The sequence below is a fragment of the Cynocephalus volans genome, chromosome 11 (assembly GCF_027409185.1).
Source record: "Cynocephalus volans isolate mCynVol1 chromosome 11, mCynVol1.pri, whole genome shotgun sequence".
Taxonomy (NCBI): domain Eukaryota; kingdom Metazoa; phylum Chordata; class Mammalia; order Dermoptera; family Cynocephalidae; genus Cynocephalus; species Cynocephalus volans.
This window is the reverse complement of record NC_084470.1, coordinates 121,818,539-121,839,536: the sequence shown is the minus strand read 5'-3', so window position 1 is coordinate 121,839,536 and position 20,998 is coordinate 121,818,539. Positions and strand designations below refer to the sequence as shown.

Sequence of the window (20,998 nt, the reverse complement as noted above, 5' to 3'; positions counted from 1 at the left end):
CAAGCCCACAAACCGTGGACAACACCTGAGGATATTTCCCACATCCCCCAAGCAACAGGTGCGCCTCTCTGTGGTGAGGTTGAGGAAGTAAGTCCTCAGGAGACAGGGTGGCTGGCCTCGCCATGGAGGCAAGTCTTTATTTGGGTTTTCAAGAAGGCAGGGCCACTTGAAGAGATGGCAGCTGCTCGTGACCTGGGGTCTGTGGGGGTGGCAGCAGAAATAGTAACACAATGTGCCTTCATAACCACATCTCATTTGATCCCTTGCAGAGCCAGACCGTGATTTCTACAGAGGCTGCTTCCTCCCAGCCTCTGCAAGGTGCGCTGCAGGGACAAAGTCACGGTGGTAAAAAGTGTGTGTGCAGGGCCACACTGATGACAGCTGGTGGCCGGGCAGCAGCAGGAGCAGCCGAGGGCACTCAGGGCTGGGCTGGGAGCAGACCACCCCACCGAGGATGGGCGGGCATGCTCAGGGCCAGGGAGGTGGTACAGGCTTGCTGGCAGCCAGGGGGCTGCCCCTCTCTCTGTCCCTGGGAGAGCAGGGTTGAAGTCTGAGGGGAGCCTGACTGCACAAAGGCCGTTGGTCATCAAAGGTAAGGGTGGAGTAAGGCAGAGTCTCTTATTTTTGAGCCCATCAATGAGAGGATGGCTGTTCTTTGTTTCCATGAGCTCAGCAGAGGAGGAAATGGGTTGCCTGTGGGGCGGGGAGGGGCGGAGGCTGGGGTTTTAGGGTAGCACTCCAGCTACGAGACAGTGGACTCTCTACCCAAGGACTTCCCTTTTAGGAAGAATGTCTGCGTTTCTCCCAGGAAGGGTGGCGTGGCTCTTCGCCCAGGCAGGGAGGGCCAGCGGCTCTCAGAGGTTTCTCCTGGCCCTGGGAACTCAGAGTAAAACCAGTCAGCACAAAGTCACCCCGTGGAGATGGGCACGATCTTGGGCTCTCTTTGGTAGGGACAGTGGGAATTCTTGAATCTGCTCAGGGCCAGGAAGGCTCCTCTCCTTTCCTCCTGTCCTCCTCTCTTCCCCAACCCCTTCCTTCTGGAGGACAGAAGCCTGCTTCCCCAAATTCTGCTGGCACCATCCCCTTCTGGCCTCTGCATCTGGGATCTGCTGATAGAAAGAAGGGAATTAGCCTTACCTGAGCTCCTACTATGTTCCCTGCCCTGGGCTTGGGGTTACCAGATGAATGAGACGTATTTCCTGCCCAGAGGAGCTAAGTCAGAATTAACCAACGGAATTCCAAGGGAAAGGAAAAGCCATCAACAGAACTGCAAACAAAATGACCAAAGCTGTGAAAATCCAAGGAAGGAGACTTGAAGGCGTGGGGGTGGGGACAGGAAGGAGCTGGGTACTGAGGAAGAGAAGGGAGAACCCATCAAGTGGAGAGCTGAAAGGTGGCGGCAGTTTTCAAAGTATTTTCACCATCTTTGATTCTCTTGACTCTCACACTGAGGGAAGCCAGCCATACAGTATTGTACCCATTTCAGTGATAAGGAAACTGAGGCTCAGGGTGCTGAGTGGCACAAGAAGGCACAGCTGGCATGTAAACAGCCGTCTCATGCTCCCATACACCACTGCTCTGTCTTCTGGCCAGGCTGGGATCACGATGGAAGAGGAGGTGGCAGAGGTGATGAGGTTTCAGAGGGGCCTCGAAGAAAGCTGAGAGGCAGGGGACCCCAAAGGCAAACCTGGAACACCTGATAACCTGGCTAACTCTCCATTTGGTGTCCCGGAGAGGACTTCCATGATTACTGCTATGACTACTATTAGTAATAACAGTTACTGTTTATAAAGTGTTTACTATGTGCCAGGTACTAAAATATTGTGGAAGGAGTGAATGCATGTGTGCAAAATGCTTAATAAACATGATCTCTTTTAATCCTCAAAAGAACTGATAAGGTTAATACTTTTATTTCTATTTGTCAGACAAGGAAATCAAAGTTAGAAATTTGCCCAAGACCTCACAAGTGGCATCTGACTCCAAAGCCCACTCATAACCACTGTGCAGTACTGCCCAGGCAGGGACACAAACACTGTTTTCATTGCTCAACACCTTTGGCACCATCCAGTCCCAGGACACTGGCTCCTGAGGAAGGAAGGCCTCCCAAGGAAGAAAGCCTCCTCCTGCAGCCTTTTAAATTCCCAGGCTTAAAACCATTTTGACCTGTGATCCCTAGACTAAGCCTCAGGGACAGGACTGTGCCCATAGCCAAGGCACACTTGCCACATCCTCTGCCACATCCCCTGCCAAATAGGGCGGCTGTCTCTTACTACACCCCCAACTCCCACTCTGTTACTGTGCCCCGAGCTTGGGGGTGGGCTGAGGTTTCCACCCAGAACTGGGGAGAGACTGGGCTCAGGGGAAGTAGAGAGAGGAAGTGGGTCTTAGATAGGCGAGGAGGAGTGGGTGGGTAAGCGCTGTGGGTGTGAAGGATGGTTTGGGAGGCCCTGGGGACTTTCCCCTAAGCCTGAGCCCTTCCCCAGACAGGGCAAGCCAAGTTTCCCAACACATCACAGGCTGGGAACCCTGGGCTGGGTGTCTGACTCTTCCCTTCCGCATCCTACTTGTCTCACGCTGCCTCTGCAATGCACCTCTCTCTTCCTTCATCTTGGAATCCTTTTACTACTCACAGGTCAGCATATTTCTACACAATTTCAGGTGAGACAAGGCTGGCATGTGAGGGCAGCCCTCCCACAGGCTCCACCTGAGCACAGCTGGACTTAGCAATCGGGTACCCCCCCCCCCCACACACCAAGGCTCAACATGGTTGAAGCGTGGACCTGAGCTTCTCTCACTGTAGTTTCTCTTCCTTTTCGGTTTCCTGACCTCTGCTTGGCAGGAGGCCTCCGCAAACCCTCCTTTTTCAGGCTTCATCCTCCATCAGCCCCTAGGCCAGACCTTTTCATTTGACTTGGCTGGGGAAGGGGTGGGGAGGCGGCTTGGCTAGCGAGCCAGTTACTTTACAACAGCGTCTGTCGTGAGACTTTCTGGGGGGTCTCCGGAAGCAGAGATGCCAGTTGAACTTTTTCTTTGTTCCACGAGGGAAAAGGTTGAACTTCAATAGGGGAGATGTGATTGTCTTTCAACACCCCACTGCAAAATCCGTGACTCTAAAGTAAAAGGACCCACGTCCATGAAATATACCTCCTTGCCACCTTGAGACAAGGTGCGCAGGCTGTAGACCCACTTGGACGCCCAAAGAGAGGGTTCCCAGGAACACAAACACCTGTGCCCACCCCGGACAGACAGCGCCCAGGCGCTGGGTGCCGCGCGCGGCCCCACCCGGCTTCTGCACCCGCACCCGTACAGAAGCGCAGAGGCGCACGCGGCACGGGCCGGCGCGCAGGAGCTCGCCGCCGCCCCGCCCCCCGCGCCCCCCGCGCGCCACGTCACTTGTTTTCGTGCCGGGCGCCCGCGCCTCCCGCCCGCGCCTCCCGCCCGCTGCTGACGTGACCGCGGCGCGTCACCGCCGGGAAGCGCTTGCCTTATTTGGGCGCAGACGCCGGTGGGACAGGCGGGGGCGGGGCGCGCGGGGAGGGCGACAGCTGCCGGCTGTCTGCAGCCTGGCTCTCCTCTCCCCAGCAATGCCCGGGCTGGGCAAAGGTGAGCCGGGTTTGGAGGAGGGGCGCTGGCTTGCCCATCTCCTCCTGCCAGCCGCAGAGCCCTGGTGGGCAGCCCTCCCATCAGTATCTCCCTGCGTCTCCCTCTTTGGGTTTCTCATGAAATGCGGAGGGCCGGACCGAAAGGCCGATGGCCAGTTGGCCTTGCACAGAGGCACTCAGATGGTCCCTGAACGCTCTGGGTCCCGAAAATCCAAGGCCAAAAGACTGGGATGCCGAAGCCAGTGTGGAGTAGTGTAAAGGACGTCCTGGCTTTTGCTGTGTGGCCTTAAACCAGCCTCGCCATCTCTTTGGGACTCGATTTCCTTCTCCATAAAATAGAGGATCCTTGTGAGGATCAGATGAGTGTTCCACTTGGTGCAAAGCAGCTTTGTAAGCTGTGAGGAGCTGTTCAGACGTTCAGGCAGCCACTTGGTGCAGGGAAGGAACTGTTCCGATGCCCCTTCTGAGGAAGAGGCCCAGATGCTGACATGGTCTCCAGAAGCCACCTCCCTGGGGCCTCACCCAGCTGCTCTGGGGATGCCCTTCCACCCTGCTGAAAAGCTTAAGTTTTGTAAACAAAGTCATCTGGTATTTGCCTCCTGCGCTCCCAGCTCCCCTGACTGGGGGGCTGTTTGTTCTGGGCCTCTGTTAGTAAGTGAGTGGTGAGAACATTTGAGATTTCTGGGGAGGTGTAACTCGAACCAGAATTGTCAGAAGCCAATAGGTGAGCAGTGTGAACACCTGGTACAGTACTAGATGCTGCACAGGACGTGCCTGTCTTCTGTCACTGCTGCTAAGACCTCCTTCCAAATTCAGGTCAGGCTCAGAACTCCCAGCCCCAACAAGCTATTTCCTGCTGGACACCAGCTGACTGCTGACACCTTCTTTCCAACCCCTTCCTCAGTTGTGAACTGAGGTTGTGCAATGCACCTCTGCCCACATTTCTCTGTCTCCTGGTGGCATTGCGTCTGTGTCCTCTGTGTGGATGCTTGTTCCTCTTCGGGAACCCAAGTGTCCTGAGGGCAGGAACCACTTAGCCTCAAACCAAACTAAGAGTTCCCACCCTCTACCCCTGAGGGTGGGGACCAAGTCTCCTTCCTCTGATCTCTAAGACTAGGACAAAAGGTGTTCAGATCATGAGGTCAAGTGATTGATTTATGACCCATACATAAATGGCACTGAGTCATAGGGCCAGCCAGACAAGGTAAATCTCTGCAGTGCCCATTTTCCCATCCTTCCTCCCCACTCTCTGGCTTCAGTGAGCCCCGTGGAACTCCCTGCCAGGGAGGACTATGCTGGGTAGCCAGGAAGTACATGGCACAGTGGGCAGGCAGGTACCTTCCCTGTGGAGGTAGCTGTCCTCATTAAAGGTGTACTGGAGGGTGGCACCTAATTCCATGCTCCTAATGGGTAAACTGTGTGTCAGCGGAGGCCAACTGTTCTTTAGGTGCTGGGCAAGGCTGGTTCAACGCTTCATTCTAAGATTGATGGGAGATCCTATGCTGTTCCTCCAAATATTCAAATTCCCCTGGCAGTGGCAAATTCCCTCCTCAGTGCCTCTGGCTTTGAGCTGCTATTTTTCTGAAGTCAGTGTATTAGTCTGTTTTGTTGCTTATAAGAAAATACACAGAACTAATTTATAAAGAAGACAAAATTTATTGCGTATAGTTTCTGAGGCTGGGAAGTCCAAATTCCATCTGGTGGTGACGGCAGTGACCCAGGGGTCTCACATTGCAAGATGATGGAAGCAGAGAGAGCACAGAGAAAGACAGACTCTCTTCTCTCTCCTTTTAAAGCCCTCAGAACCATGCCCCTGACCACCATTTTTAATCCATTCACTAAGCATGGTCCTACAACCCAATCACCTCTTCAAGGCTCCACCTTTCAATTACCGTAATAAGATTTCCCACCCTCTTAACAGTCACAGTGGGGACCAAGTTTCTATAACATAAAAGTTGGGGAACACTATTCAAGCTTCGGTGAGTTTTGAGGGGGACATAATTCAATCCACTACAGTCAGTCTGGTCTAGGAATAGTTTTGCTGACCCATGAGCACACTCACTGTTGTGAGCTGTGGCTCTCAGCCCTTTCGTTTCTCCGTATGAATTCCTTACAAGGTCTTTATGTGCATCATTGATGTTGCTGAAGGTTTAGGTCTACGGAGGGGGTTAATACGGCAAAAGCGCAAACTTAAATATGGAGTGTTGGGCATTTCTGTTCTTAAAAATCCCCTGGGCTTCCTTTCTTAACACTGGCCCCCACTCCCTTCCACACCTCTTCAGTGTTACTCAAGCTCTTCCCTGTCTCTTCTACCACTTCCCCCTTTTTTTGGCTCCTCTCTCTCTCAGGAGCAAAAATACAGATTCCTCCTGTTTTCTTCTGCAGAGTAATCCAGCTCTTTCTAACCCTCATGCATACCTCTGAGCATCCCTAAGAATTCAATAAGATGGGTCCAAAGCTTCTACATGTGTAAATTCTTAGGCAAAGCGCCCCTCTGAGTCTGGCGGGCCTGGCTGGAGGCTGGTGGTGGAGGTGGTTTTCTGGACCTATGCACTGTTTTCTTATGTTAGGATGCTTACTTACAATAGATTCCTCCTTGAACCCAGAAGCTTGGGGGCAGGGAGTTGTTATCTTTCCAGGAGCTTACCCATTCCCACTAAGATCATTATTCCACTCCAAGTGTGGGGCTCAGTCTTCTCAAAACCCTCTTAGATGTCTCTCATAACATTTCTCTCTCGGGCCAGCCCGTGGCTCACTCGGGAGAGTGTGGTGCTGATAACACCAAGGCCATAGGTTCGGATCCCTATATAGGGATGGCCGGTTGGCTCACTTGGGAGAGCCTGGTGCTATCAACACCAGGTCAAGGGTTAAGATCCCCTTACTGGTCATCTTTAAAAAAAAAAATTTTTTTTCTCTCAATCATCTCATGAGCTTTTGCCATGGTTCCACTTGCTTCCACGCAACTTTAATGCTGGAGGAAGGCAGCAGAACCTCCTGGGGCCACCTGACTATTTATTTGACTCAGCAGGGCTCAACCCCTGACCTCAGGGGAGTTCTCAAGCCAAGAAAGAGGGAAGAAAAACCTCAGCTGAGGGTAAAATGAAACATGGAGATGGTATTGGTTGTTATTATTCCAGACATTAACCTTTTTTTTTTTTTTAATGGCTAACCATGGATGATTTTATTTTCTTCAAACTTTTTAAATACTTTTTCAAAAATGAAAGTAATACTTTAATCATAAAAAATGGGTTTTTAAAAATTTTTTTAAAAGATGACTGGTGAGGGATCTTAACCCTTGACTTTGTGTTGTCAGCACCACGCTCTCCCAAGTGAGCCACGGGCCAGCCTAAAAGTTTTTGTTTTAACAAATGAATGAGGAAAGAAATGAAGGAATTGGTTTCAGTTATGGATTGAAATTTAGGAAAGGAAAGAAGTAGGGTGGTATGCTGACAGAGAGTGTCAAGCAAGGTTGCTTTTTTTCCTTTTTAAAAAAATTTTATTAATATATATTTTTTACATTCTATGATATTGTTGTTGCAGATCAGTTGGGAGGGAGGGAGAGAGGGGAAAGGGGAAGGAAATGGGATGGAAGGAGGAGGAAGGAGGGGGGACAGGATTGAGGCCAGTGGCACCCCCCTCATTCCCACAGGGGAGGCCAGGGGGCTTCCAGTGGTGGCTTGGTCATTGCCAGGCTGGGTGCAAACCAGACATTGTCCTGATCTTCATTATTCTTGTTATTATGGGCTCTCATTAAAGGTAAGCCCAGCTGAGGATGAAACTAAATGCCAACTGAGAATAATTTCAGATTCCTTGGCTCCAATATTGCAACACAGAGGTTCATACCATAAACTATTCCTTGAAGAATATGTGGAGGGGAAGGGGGGCATTTTAAAAGGCTAACTTGAGTGCTTTCACAATGATAACTATATAATAATGCATGTATTTCTCTTTTTGCCTCAGCTTCCTGGAAGCTCAGAGATAAATTTAGGGGTCAAGGAAGTAACTAATTCAAACAAATTAACAGATATCTCTCTCTCTCCTGCTACTAATTGGTTTCTGATCTTTAATATAATATAAATACCCACATATAATTATCCTCTTTTTTATGTGGTTTATACTATTTTAAGCTTTCTCAAATTCTTCTTGGAAGTAAGCAAATATAAATTATTAGACACTATTCTAAGTACCGTAAACTCATTTGATCCTCCTAACAACTCTTTGAGGTAAGAACTACTATTAGCCTCATTTTACAGAAAAAAAATACTAAGGCACAGAGAGTGTCAGTAACTTGCTCAAGACAGCACAGCTAGGAATTGAACCTGGGCAGTGTGGCTCTGAGGCATGTGCTTTAACCACTAGAATAAATAAACTACAAGTCAGTTCAAAAGCTTAATTATGAGCCACAAGGGTCAGTCATCACCAGGACAAGACTGATATAACAAGCAGCTCAGACCACCCATTTTCCCCTCCCCCCAACCTTATTCTTATTGGAAGGGATGGAGGAAGTAGGACTTAGAATCCTTTCCCACCCTTCCCCACCCCACCCTCTAGCCCCTTTTTAGAGACTATTCTGACATGTCCATCATGCTATCTGTGTCTCCCCTTTCCTTCAGTAAATTGGAAAAAATAATGTTCTTTCTCTTGCTGTATCACTTGAATGGAGATCATTAATTCAACCAAATTCAATAAAGTCTCACCGAGTACCCACTGTGTGCTGGGGGCCAAAGTACATGCTAGGCACTGAAATACAAATGTACACCCTGGTATCTACCTTCAAGGAATCACAAGCTCACAAGTCTACACTATGAACTGTAACATTGGGGAATGAACTTACAGAGTTATAAGCAAAGGTTTTGAGTGCATGGAGAAGGAAGTGATTGATTCCAGTGGGGAACTGGGGGTGGTGCTGAATCCAGAAAGGCTTCACACAGGAGGCAACATAGAAGCCAGGTCTTGAAAGATCAGTAGGCATTTTGATGGGCAAAGAAGTGGACAAGATAATTCCAGGCAGAGCACATAACATGAGTAAAGGCGCTGGCATCAAAGTGCAACTGTGTGCTTAAGAAACACTGACAACGGGGTTAACTGAGCTTAGAAGTTGGGCCAGATTGTAAAGGCCTTGAAAGCTAACCTAAGAGTTGAACTTAACACCTGTAGAGAGCCTTCAGAGGTTTTCAAGCAGGAGCAAGATGAGATAGATCTGTGGTTTAGAAGGAGCTCTGACAGCAGCATGTAGATGGAGGACAGGGCATGAAGGAGAACACGTCAAGCAAATCGACCATTTAGGGAACTGTCGAAACTGTCCGAGAAAGGTGCAATGGCAGGTGGCTTCAGTGATGCCTAGTAGAAAGTATTCCATAAGGATGATTGGCAGGATGGGGCCCCTAATTGGACCTGGGGGATCAGCTCAGAAAGTAAGTCTCCAGTATATCGGTCATCTAATCTCTGCTCTCCTGATGGCAGGTGATCACACATTCTGCAGGGCCCAAAGAGTTGTCAGTGTAGACCACAGATAACAGATTAAGGAAGAGGCAGAGTGATCTCCTGGCCCAACGGTCTCTTGTTACAGATAAGCAAACTGAGGCTCAGGGAGGTGATTCCCAGTCCGGCCATCTCTCCCTTCTCCAGGCTTCTTCCTCTGAACCACAAGGATCAAATGCTTGTCCTCCCTGGGCCCTGAGCCCGTGGTGCAGTAGAGAAATACCCCGAGCCCAGAGCTCTTCTTCAGACCCTTCCTCATGTCTCCCTTTTTGAATCGTCCTCTACATTTCAGACCTTGCCCCTGGGGGGTGTTGGCTGCCAGAGCTGTGATACCCCAGACACTCAGCCCCAGGAGGCCCAGCCCCATAAAGGCTCTGCCAAAACAACATCTGGGGAAGCCCCAGCAGTCCCAGGGCCTCTCCTCTTGTTTTCTGTCTGGAGATGAAGGGGGTTATCCTGGGCCCCTGGGAGTGAGGATGAGGAAGGTTTACAACATGTCTGTCCTCTGAGTTTGGGAAAGAGGCAATAAATTCAGCTTCAGATCTGCTGCTGTCCCCAAGTCCATGTGTTTCTCTGTTGCATTTCCGGTACATTCGGTCACACCTCTAGTACCATGGGAGAAGGCCCAGAGGGTGAAGGTGTGGGAGGTCACATTCTTGGGGGCCCTCAGGGACAACAGACTTTTAGCAGATAGTTTCCATCCTTTTGCTCCAATGATACACCTAGGGAGTCACAGAAGCAGAAACACATAACTAGGGACCTTTCCAGCCAGACACTGGTTTGGCCATCTGTCTATGTCTCTCTCCCCTCCCCCAGCTCCTGCCTCATCTTTTATTCACACATTCTCTCCCTCTCACACACACCCTCAGCCATACTCCCTTCCTCTACCCTTCCCTACCACAAGCCCAGGCTGGCAGAGGAGAGGAAGAAAACCCAGAACATTCTCCACCCATAGACACTAGTGGGTTAGTAGGGCACAGCAGCTGAGAAGCAATCTTCAGGGGAGCAGATGCCTGTGGGGGAGCAGATTCCTGCTCTAAATGGGGCCTGGCACGCAGTCAGCCTCAGCTACAGGCCTGATGACTTAATAGCACTTTCCAGCCCCTCCCTCCCAGTGGCAGGAGAGTGAGTCTGTGTGGGCCGACATGACGCAGTGATGAGGAGAGATGAAGGGGTGAGTTTGGGGAGCGTACAGCAGGCCCTTGGAGCCCGAGTCCAGGACCCTGGAGGCCCTGTCTCTCCAAGACACAGAGGTCACCCTGCAGTCTTCCAGGCATGTCTGGCCCTGACAGCAAAGTGGCAGTTCCCTGGAGATTTTCTTTCTCTGCCCTGTCAACACCCTGAGTCTCATGTCTCAGTGGCCAAGCCTCTTTCCTGGAACCCTGGGTGCAATTGTTGTCTCCAAGGCCCAGTCAGGACTAAGTCCTTGCTCCCTCTCCTTACATAGGTCCCTGTCCCAGGGCAAACATTCTCATCCCTGTGCCGCTGTGAACCTGCTCTCTGCTAGTCAGACTCCCACCACCCTCCCTTCCAAACACTTTCATTGAGCCCTCTTGGGCCCAGAAAAGTCCCCTTTATCCTCAACCCTGCCAAGTGTCTTCTCCACCTCCTGACATTAGCTGAAACTAGCTGTGCCCTGAGGGCCCTCTCAAGGGACTCCTACTTTTCGGTCACATCCACGCCCTCAGGTTTAGGCAGCAGGAGGAGTCTTCCTTGCTCTGAATTAGCTCTGCCTGTCATCGTCCTCCTCCCCTTCTCTGACGCACACTTTGTCCTGCTGTTTGTCCAACCATCACCGCTGGCCCTCCTGGTTACTCCTTCTCGTTGCCCAAAGATCTTGCTGCTGTGAGGCTTACAGTCTTTCTCTCTACCCTGAATTCCTGCCACCACCTGAGGAAATATCAACTTCTGTGCAAGCTACTGAACTCATTCTGCCCCCTGAGCTCTTAGGCCCCTGACTCCACATCTCAAGGGACCATCTCCTGCACTTGGCCGCCGCAGCCCACCCCCAGGTGGATGTCTGAATGCTGATACCAACACCCAAACCTGCCACTGTAGCTCCAGAGCTGGCACCCAGGGGTACCCAATACATTATTTCTTGAGTTAGTAAGTAAATGAATGAGTGATGCCTGAAACAGGTGTTGCAAGACAGAAGTCTGCCATAATGGCAAAGGCCCAGCCTGATGGAAGGCCCAGGTTCTAGTTCTAACTCTGCCTCTAAGTAGCCGTGTGACTTTGGGCATCTTTTCCCATCTTATGGCCTCCTTTTCTTCATCAGAAAAATTAAAAATTTTGTGATTTTTTTCAGATTTCTGAAAACTCTGCTTCTGACAGTTGACAATAATAAGAGCTAAGTTTATTAAACATCTATGATATTTAGGTACTGTGATAGGTGCTTTGTATATATTACCTCTAAATCTGCCCAATAACCTACTGTCCCCATTTTTTTTTTTTTTTTTTTGTGGTGGCTAGCCAGTACAGGGATCTTGGTATTATCAGTATCACGCTCTAGCCAACTGAGCTAACTGGCCAGCCCTTACTGTTCCCATTTTAAAGATGAAAAATGGAGGATAAGGGACTTTAAAGATTTGCCCTGTCATAAAGATAAGAGGTGGTAGATTCAGTATTAGAATCAAGGTTGGTCAACTTAAAAACAAGTATGTTTAAATGAGTCTCATGTTGGACATTAAAGAAGTCTCCTATTTAGAAGGACCACTGTTTGCTCTTCTAACCTAGGCCTCTGGTTATTGAAGGTCTCTCTGAGGTGGCAGGGGGCTGCCTTCAGAAATGTGGCTGGGGGTAAAGGCCTTACTTGCTCCAAATCTCAGGGAGAGATCGCATGATCTGAATTTTTACTAAACCCCCCAGGTGAAAATTTGAATTACTGTCCTAAGAAGTCCCATGATGTGTAGGGACTTGAATGACAGAAAGGACATTTTAAATTAGTGCTACAGGCAATGGAAAGCCACTGAAGGCTTTTAAAGCAGAAAAAGATGGGTAATGAGAGAGAGAAAGATATCAGAAATGGGCAAGAAGGGAGAAAAAATCTTGATTTGTTACATATTGAAACTTAAATACCAGAAGAATATTTCAAATATCCCAATTGGAAAAAAAAGAGTTAGGACCTCAGTAGCAAAGGTGGTGTTAGAAATGATGGTTTGAGATTTATTCTCTATCAGGAAACTTAAATTCAAATACGTCCAGGGTCAAGGCAGGTAATGCAAATGAGGATTAAGTATAATAATAATAAACTCAGCATATATCCGTAATAAACGGCAGCCACCAATTGGCCTCAGCAGGGATACCACAGAGAATGACGGGGACTGTGATGAACTGGAGGACACACTTCTTATCTTAGAGGCTGGTCACTGCTGAACAGGAATGTGGGACCAGTGTTAACAGATATTCCAATTTTTTTTTTTTTTTTGTCGTTTTTTTTCGTGACCGGCACTCAGCCAGTGAGTGCACCGGTCAGTCCCATATAGGATCCGAACCCGCGGCGGGAGCGTCGCCGCGCTGCCAGCGCAGCACTCCACCAACTGCGCCACGGGCTCGGCCCCAGATATTCCAATTTTTAAAGAGAAGACATAATTCTAGATTTTTAAAATATACTTCCTAATAGTTAAGTGTTGACAACTTCTTTTTTAAATGCTTAAACACTATGCAGGCCAAACAATATGTATCTATGCTCATCTTTGTCTTGCAGGTTTCCAGTTTGTGACTTCTGGCTACACAAGTGGGGTTCAGGAGAGAGGATTTAGCAAAGTGAGAAGAAATCCAAGGGCTGCACTTTGGAGAACCATGACCCACCCAGGCTTCCAGGCTTGCCTGTGGGTGAGCCCGGAGCTTAGAGAAGCCCTGACTCTTTAGCTACTGGGTGTTTGGTGGGCTCCCATGTTGGCAGCAGTCAGTGACACCTGCACCTGCCATGGTTATTTCTGCTCATCACCTGAAAATCATGTGAGCAGCACTGAGGTTCTAATACTTTACAGGCCAGATGCCACCTTGGGGAGGAGCCTGCAGCCTTCACCCTGCCACCCTCTGTAGCCATTTTCATCCCCAACTGTGAAGATGCCTGTACCTAGGAGTGCCTGAGTCCTGGCTGGAGCAGGCATCTTGTTTAACACACCCTAGATGCTCACTTTCTTATCAGGGAGTTCTTCTGTTGCCTAATTTAAGTCCTTTTTGTACAGTTAAATTTTCATTTTGTTTCTTCTATCCTCACAGCAAGTGGTGGAATGGGTTACTTTGTAGCTTTCAGACTTTTCTCAATCCCTCAATGGGTTCTCAAAAATCGTCCTTACGGACTTGAAAATTGTTGTGACCTGCAAATTAGAAAGCCATTTGCTTATTTATGTTGTACCGAGACTTCTCTTAGTCCAGATGGGTAGTTTTCCACTTACCTTCAGCTCCGATCATCTTTGCATTATCTATTTCTGTCCCTGCTCTCAATTCACTTTGGGGGAGGGGCAAGAGGGTTAAAGACAGAAATTTGAAAAATAGCTAACATCCCCACTTTCCTGCAGTCCTCATTAGCAGGTTTTAGAGACAATGTCATTTTCTTCTGTTCTTGATTCCTGTTTGTGATTCTAAAGAATTACTCCCAAACTGGCTGGCCTAGAGCTGACTTTGAAAGGTGCAACTTTGTAAAAAGATGATTGGAACCCTAAAATATGTCCTGAACATTACCCAATGACACTTGCAAAGAGTTATGGGTATATTTGGCAGTATTTCCACCCTGTAAATGAGGAAGTGAGGAAGAGGCATCTGGTCCTCACTGGGTGAAGTTTCTTATTAGCTCTGGGCAGCACAGAAAGTTATCACTAAGGAGGTCTGATAAGAGGAAGGATTAAATTAACATCTGCACCAGCCAGACTCAGACATACTCTGCCAAAATATACACCCCCACCAAAACACCCACATTTTACAAATGACATTCTTCAATAGATACCATTATTAGTGCATATTAACATCTGCAAACACATATCTGTATCTCTTCCTATCTACAAACATCAGAGCACACATGTACACGTTTAAGTACGGACGTTCACTCAAATATATAGACTCTCCCCGCACTAATACAGATAGAGACCAACAAAAAATACACACTGCACTGAGTAGGAGTGAGTTGATGTTATCCTCCTGGAATATCTCAGCCCAGCCTCTGTCTTCCCACCAGCCTCTTTCAACCTGAGGTTTGTACATGTGGTCAGAAAACTGGGAGGTAACCTTGGCAACCAAACCCAGTCGCTGCAGGCCCAATGGGGTGCTGGGAAAGACAGAAGTCACATACAATGATTTGGTTTCTCCTGACTGAAGAGTGGAGAGTAAGGCCTGCATGATAACCCCACAAATAGGGCCAGTGCAGAGGCCTGAGAAGAGGGACCCAGTTCTGGGTGGGAATTTGGTCTGAGAACAGTTTGGAATGCCCTGGGTCATTCTGTAGTGGGTCATGCAAGTGGGTGAGATGGGCAACCAGGACCAGAGGAGCCAGTGGGTCTGGGGTCACATGGCACAGAAGCTTCTGGTCCAGATGAGGCTAAACTGGAGCCCACCCTCCCCCCATACACATACAACATGCCCACACTTCAGTGGGTCAGAGTCCCGTGTCAGCTCTTAATGTTCAAAATTCAACTCAAGGCCCTTACAGTGGGGGTGAATGGGGGAGGATAAGAATGAAGAGGAAGAGGAGAAGGAAAAAGAGGCAGGAGAGAGGGACTCACTCTTCTCATCCTGATGCTCCAACTACACCTTGGCTATACCAGGGGACAGGATGTAACAGGCAATATCCAAAGGGAAATAGAAGGAGTGACATCTTGACTTTTGCGTTCCTAAGGATCCTGATCCTAGCAATTTAAGGGCAGGTTCAGGAAATTTAAAAAATAATTGGGACTACTATAATGTATTCAGCTTTATTAAAAATTGATTTATTAAAAGTTGACTAAATCCTGAGTTGGGTAAAATTACACTGTAAAGTGACTCGGGAGCTTTGAATGTGGGATAAATTAAGCTTCCTCTCCCAGGCCTTGTGTGCAGAAAGATAAAAGGATGAGAAAGAAGAGGAACTGCCTTCTGATTCTTACGGATTATCTCTGCCCTATACAAGGTTCAGAAACTAATCATCAGTGATGAGGCTAAGACATGCCTTGGATAATGGAGGAGACACGTGGTTACGGCCTCCCTGCTCCTGTCCCCCAAACATGGACTGTTTTTCCTCATTCGCTGCATCATCATCTGGAATGACAGCTCTGTGGGACCATGTGGGACTATGAGCCATGGCAACGACAGCAGAGGAGCTCCATGGTCTACTGAGAAGGACACCATATGTGAAATCAGAAAATCTGGTCCCAGTCCTGGCTCTATTGAGAATCCACTGTATGGCCTGGTGAGTGATACGAAAATCTACATAAATACAGAGTTCTGTTTCCTAAGGCCTATTTCTTGATGGTCTGTCAAAAGATTTTTTTCATCAGTTCTGGTTGTAGGAGATGTAAGACCCAGAACACCAGAACCCTGTCAAAGACACACCCAGGAAGATGTTAAGTATTTTCAGATTAAGGTGCTGAACAACTTTGTACAGCTGTCTACACCTGGACCCATTTCCCTGACTTCCTTGGGGATTGACCTTGGTCAATTCCAGCCTTGCTGACACCTGCATTTTTGGTTCGATGCATCTCTAGGTTAATCGTGTTTCCAGTGTCAGCCCTGTTTCCTATAACAAATATTTTTCCACCTCAGTGAGCAGAGGTCTCATCTGGCCTGATCCAGCTTCTGGGGAGGAGCCAGTGAAAAGGCCATCTAAGAAATGTGTTTAAAACCAAAATATTGGAATTCCAGGACATTTTGATTAGTTATATGAAGGAGCAGAGAAGAATATTTGAAATCTGAATTATCCTGGAAAGGCGGGACATGAGCAATGGTAACGTCTTTTCAAGGAACATGCAAACTGTTGTTGAAAAAGACGTCAGCCTCTAAAAAGATCACTAACAATCCCAAATGACAGATGATAAATGCTCAATGAATAGTATGGATGACATTAATTCATCACTGTGAGAATGATCAGTGTAGGTTTCCAAGGCGGAAGACAGAGCTGAAGCTGTGTCTTTAGGAGTGTGGGGGATTGAGAGAGTGGGAAGGAGGCAAAGCATCCTGGAAATAAGAACACGAGCCATGCTGCAGCAGGCCAGGCACATTCAGGCATGCATGCAATAGGGACCATGTTACAGCACGGACATGGGGATTAGGGGCAAAACATTGATGGACCTGGGCTGTGGAGTTGCTGTGACAGGGAACAGTGAGGAGAGTGATCCTGGAGCACGAAGTGGCAGAAACCCAAAAAGGTAGGTAGGGCTAAATTATGAAAGGTCTTAACTATTAGGCAAAGGAGTCCAGACTTAATCTAGTAGATAAGTGGGGGAGGGGCTGTCTCAGAATGACGTGAGCAATTAGAACAAGTGAGTGTGGTATTTTAGGAAGGGAACTCTACTAACAGTGGAGGGGTGGTTTCAGGACGGGATCGCACAGAGTCCACTGCAATCATCTAGATATGAAGAAGCAACAGGTCTTGGGACTGGATCTGAGGTGCAATGCACAAGGAGAAGCTAAAAGTAAGTCCGAGTTTTCTGGGTGGAATGACTGAGAAAATGATGGTATTTCTGACAGAGATGGAGGTCAGGAAGGGAGCTGGTTTTGGAGAAGACAGTGGGTTTAGGCTGACATTGAGCAGGTGGTTGGACACCACAGGGGACGGACAGAGTAAGTGGAAAGGTGAGCAGGATGAAAGGACACAGGACAGTGCATGCAGATGTGAAAGTCCATTGTAAAAAAGTAAACATCAAAACGGGCTGCCTTAATAGGACCTCTCAGAGGAAAGAAAGTGGAGAGAAAAGGAAAAGAGGAGTGAGGGAACACAGTGTGGGGAATGGGGGCAGGAAGCGGGCCGGGGCGACACAGCCAGGGAAGGAGGCAGAGAAGCCTCCGGCACTGTGTCAAGAAAAAGGACAGAGAGATTTCTTCCAGAAGGTGGTCAGAGGCACTAGAGTTCAAGAAAAATAGGAATTTACAGAAGCCATTGGGTTTGATTCATTTAACAAATATAGGCATCTATGTATGCCAGACCCTGTGCTAGGTTCTGGAATATTAATCAGAAGTTATCCTCATTCGGCAGACATTGACCAGTACCTGCGATGGTGCCAGGCCCTGAGCGTAGAAGAGGGAGACTGAGGCTGGATTCTTTCCCCTGAGGAGTCTGTGTTTACAAAAGTTTCAGTCCACAATGAGGAAGGAAAGGATGGGGATGAAGAGGGGATGAGGAAGGGAGAATGGATGAAAAAAAAAAAGTACAGTTGAGAGCAGACCACTTACTCAAAAAAATTTGCATTCAAAAGAAAGCAAGAACTAGAAAAATAACTTGAGGGGACAGGAAAGTCTTGCAACACTTCCCCCAACCCCCAATCACCTAACGAGTAAGACTTTGATGTTTCTAGGCAAGAGAAAAGGCGTTGCTGTAGAGGAAGGACAAAACTTGTTGGGGGAGGTGGGATTATTTTGGAAGCAATTAGAAGGCTCAGTCCCCATTTCCCAGGAGCCCAGAGGAACCCGTTAAGAAACACGGCAAAGCGGTAAAACGGTGACAAAGCTTCCACATACAGTGTGTGGCTGGAAAATGCTGTAGGAGTCAGAAAAGGGCCCCTCTTGGGAGAGGTAGTATCAGCGAAGTCTTCTTGGAGGAGGTGGCCTTGAACCCAAGCCTTGAAGGACAGGCGGAGAGACGAGGTCGGGGCGTTCCTGGCGTGGAACGGCATTCTAGACGCCACCTCCCTCCACCGAGAGTCCTTCGAGCCCCACCCCAGCCCTCGCTCTGTCCCCGCTCCCGCTGGCTCCAGAGCCGGGCGCAGGTTCCCAGCACTGACGTCAGCGGGCGATGACCTCAGCGCCGCGGAGGCGGCGGGGGCGGGGCGAGTGGCCGCGCGCGGGGCGGGGCTGCCCTGGGCCCGGCCCCCATCCGCTGGCCGCGACCAATGGGCGCCGCTGCCGGCTCCCCCACCTCCGCGAACACTATGAAAGGCGCGGCTCGGGGAAAGTCCGGGCAGAGCCCGGGCAGCACCCCAGCAGCCGCCAGGCGAGCGGAGGCCTGCGGACCTGCGCATCTCCCCCGAGACCTCGCGCTGCTCCCCGCGCCGCCACGACATGAGCCACGGGCAGAGAACCGACATGCTCCCGGAGATCGCTGCCGCCGTGGGCTTCCTCTCCAGCCTCCTGAGGACCCGGGGCTGCGTGAGCGAGCAGAGACTGAAGGTTTTCAGCGGGGCGCTCCAGGAGGCACTAACAGGTGAGCACACGCCAAGGGGCCTGGCGCCACCAGGTCTCGGCCCCGTCCCTGCCTGGGGCGTCTTTCCTCTCCTCCTGGGCAGGATCCCCAACGCGAGCAGCTCTGGGACTCGGTTGCCCTCCTCCGACCCCCGGGGCGGCCCGCAGTCCCCTGTGCTCGGGTCTCGGTCCGTAGTGGTTGTGACTGCGCGCGCCCCTCCCCACTGTGGGGGCGCAGGCCCTTGACGTGGGGTGCGATCCCGAGTCCCCAGCTTGTGCCCCGGCAGAGGGGGCACCCGCGAGTCTGACTGAGGATTCATCTCCTTCGCTGGATCCTTGAGATCCTCGAGGGATGTTGCGGGCGACAAGACCCGGCCGGCGAGGGGTCTTTGTGGGAGAGGAAGGCGCAGTTGAACCTTAACAACTCGGAGTTCCAGCCGTGGTTCTCCCTGCCCTGCGGGGCTGCGTTGTGCCTGGGGCGGTCTGCCGGTTGTTGACTCGCTGAAGTTGGAGTCTGGGCCCTTTTCGTATTCTCTTTGGTCCTCCTTAGCCATCTGCCACCTGTTGTGATAGGGAAGAGAGCCTTGTAGCTGGGGCCGCGCCGCGCTCTGCAGGCGGAGAGAGGGAAGTTGACAAGAGATAGGCAGCTGGCTGGCTGGGGAGAGACCTATCTCCCAGCTGTTTCTAGCCCTTTGGGGTTGTCTTAGGTAGCGATAGCCATCTCTGAACGTGCCCACACAGATTCTGCCTTCCGAGGAAAACAGCTGCTTTATATCAAAACAACCCATTTTTGATTCCCTTAGCCACTGCTAAGGATCTCTTACTGTTCTGAAGGAGGCGTAGAGGGCCACTGGTACAGGGTGAGAGGCCCGGTGACTTGCTATGGACCCAACAATGTTGGCAGCCTTCTGGCCTTGAAACGTCAGCTCTTCAGAGGCCTTGTCTGGACATGCCAGCCCCGGTCACGCCCTTCCCTCCTTAAACTGGGGATGTGCCAAAAGCAACACAATGGCCACTAGAGTGTGTCCCAGAGCTCTGGGACCCCCTCCTAGTACACACACATACCCCTGTCCTGAAAGAGGGGAGGGATCTCTCCAGCTCCCCATATGCTAAGTGGCGTAAGGGATTCAGGAGGGTCCTGGAACTTGGGAGAAACTGCCTCACTTGCTTAAAATGACTGGGTCCCTTCCTCTCCTCCTATCCCTTCACCCTCATCCCTGCCTTGTGGCAGCATCTATGCCCAGCTGCTCTAACCAGGCCATCTACTTTTATCCCCTCTCCACAGAGCACTACAAGCACCACTGGTTTCCCGAAAAGCCGGCCAAGGGCTCGGGCTACCGCTGCATCCGCATCAACCACAAGATGGACCCCATCATCAGCAAGGTGGCCAGCCAGATCGGACTCAGCCAGCCTCAGCTGCACCGGCTGCTGCCCAGCGAGCTGACCCTGTGGGTGGACCCCTATGAGGTGTCCTACCGCATCGGGGAGGACGGCTCCATCTGCGTCTTGTATGAGGAAGCCCCAGTGGCCACTTCCTACGGGCTCCTCACCTGCAAGAACCAAATGATGCTGGGCAGGAGCAGCCCCTCAAAGAACTATGTGATGGCGGTCTCCAGTTAAATGCCCTGCGCCCCCACTCTGGCACTCTACTGTACCCATTCTGCCGTGACAACAGGCCACCGCATACCTCAACCTGGGGAACTGTATTTTTAAATGAAGAGCTATTTATATATATATTATTTTTTTTAAGAAAAGAGGAGGAAAAAAACCAAAAGATTTTTTTTTTAAGAAAAATCCTTAAAGGGAGCTGCTTGGAAGTGGCCTCCCCAGGTGCCTTTGGAGAGAACTGCTGTGGGCTTGAGTCTGTGAGCCAGTATCTGCCTATGGGAGGGGAGAGGGGTTGGAGGAGAGGCCTAGCCAAGGTGAGGAGGGAGAAGTTTTGGCTAGCACCTGAGGAGGATGGGAAAGGGAGCAAGCAAGGTTAGCAACTGTGAATAAGAGAGGTCAGTATTTGCCCTGGAGGGAGAAGAAAGGCTGGTTCAAACCTCCATCCCAACCGGGACACTTGCATCTCTGGCTTCTCTTACTCAGGGGCATTCAAGCCTGCACTTAAGTAATACTATGTTGCCTAATCTCATATTTTTCCAAGATTCTTGGCAGAGAGTTAAAAGGCCTCTCCTTATTCTTTCTGTCCTAAGCAGCTTTTTTTGAAATCACGACTTGTTTCTAATTCTACCATTAGGGGCCTGTAGACATTGCTTCTCAGCCAGGAATCTAAAGCTTTTTTTTTTTTTTTTTTTTTCCTGTGGGAGGGGGGCGGGGAGGGGGTTGTAAGGCAGGGGTTGGAGGTTATTGGGGTTAGGGTGGAAGGGAGCTCTGCACAAAACCTTTGCTTTGCTATGTGCTGCTTTGTGTGTATGTGTGGCGAATAATTTGGGGGTGATTTGCAATGGAATTTTGGGACCCAAAGAGTATCCAGTGGGGATGTTTTTTGGCCAAAACTTCTTTGTGGAACCACATGAAAGTCCTGATGCTGCTGTTATTATTCCTTTGAGAGGTGGCTCAAAAGCTACAGGGAACTCCAGGTCCTTTATTACTGCCTTCAT

At 49.8% G+C, this 20,998-nt stretch overlaps 1 protein-coding gene across 1 annotated transcript; it reads left to right on the top strand.

Moving 5' to 3' along the window:
• Nucleotides 1-18,179: 18,179 nt before the first annotated feature.
• Nucleotides 18,180-20,627, top strand: BTG2 (BTG anti-proliferation factor 2). The gene is made up of 2 exons (XM_063114627.1): nt 18,180-18,414; nt 19,678-20,627. The coding sequence occupies exons 1-2, from the start codon at nt 18,273-18,275 to the stop codon at nt 20,010-20,012; spliced, it is 477 nt and encodes a 158-aa protein (XP_062970697.1). The 5' UTR covers nt 18,180-18,272; the 3' UTR covers nt 20,013-20,627.
• Nucleotides 20,628-20,998: the final 371 nt, after the last annotated feature.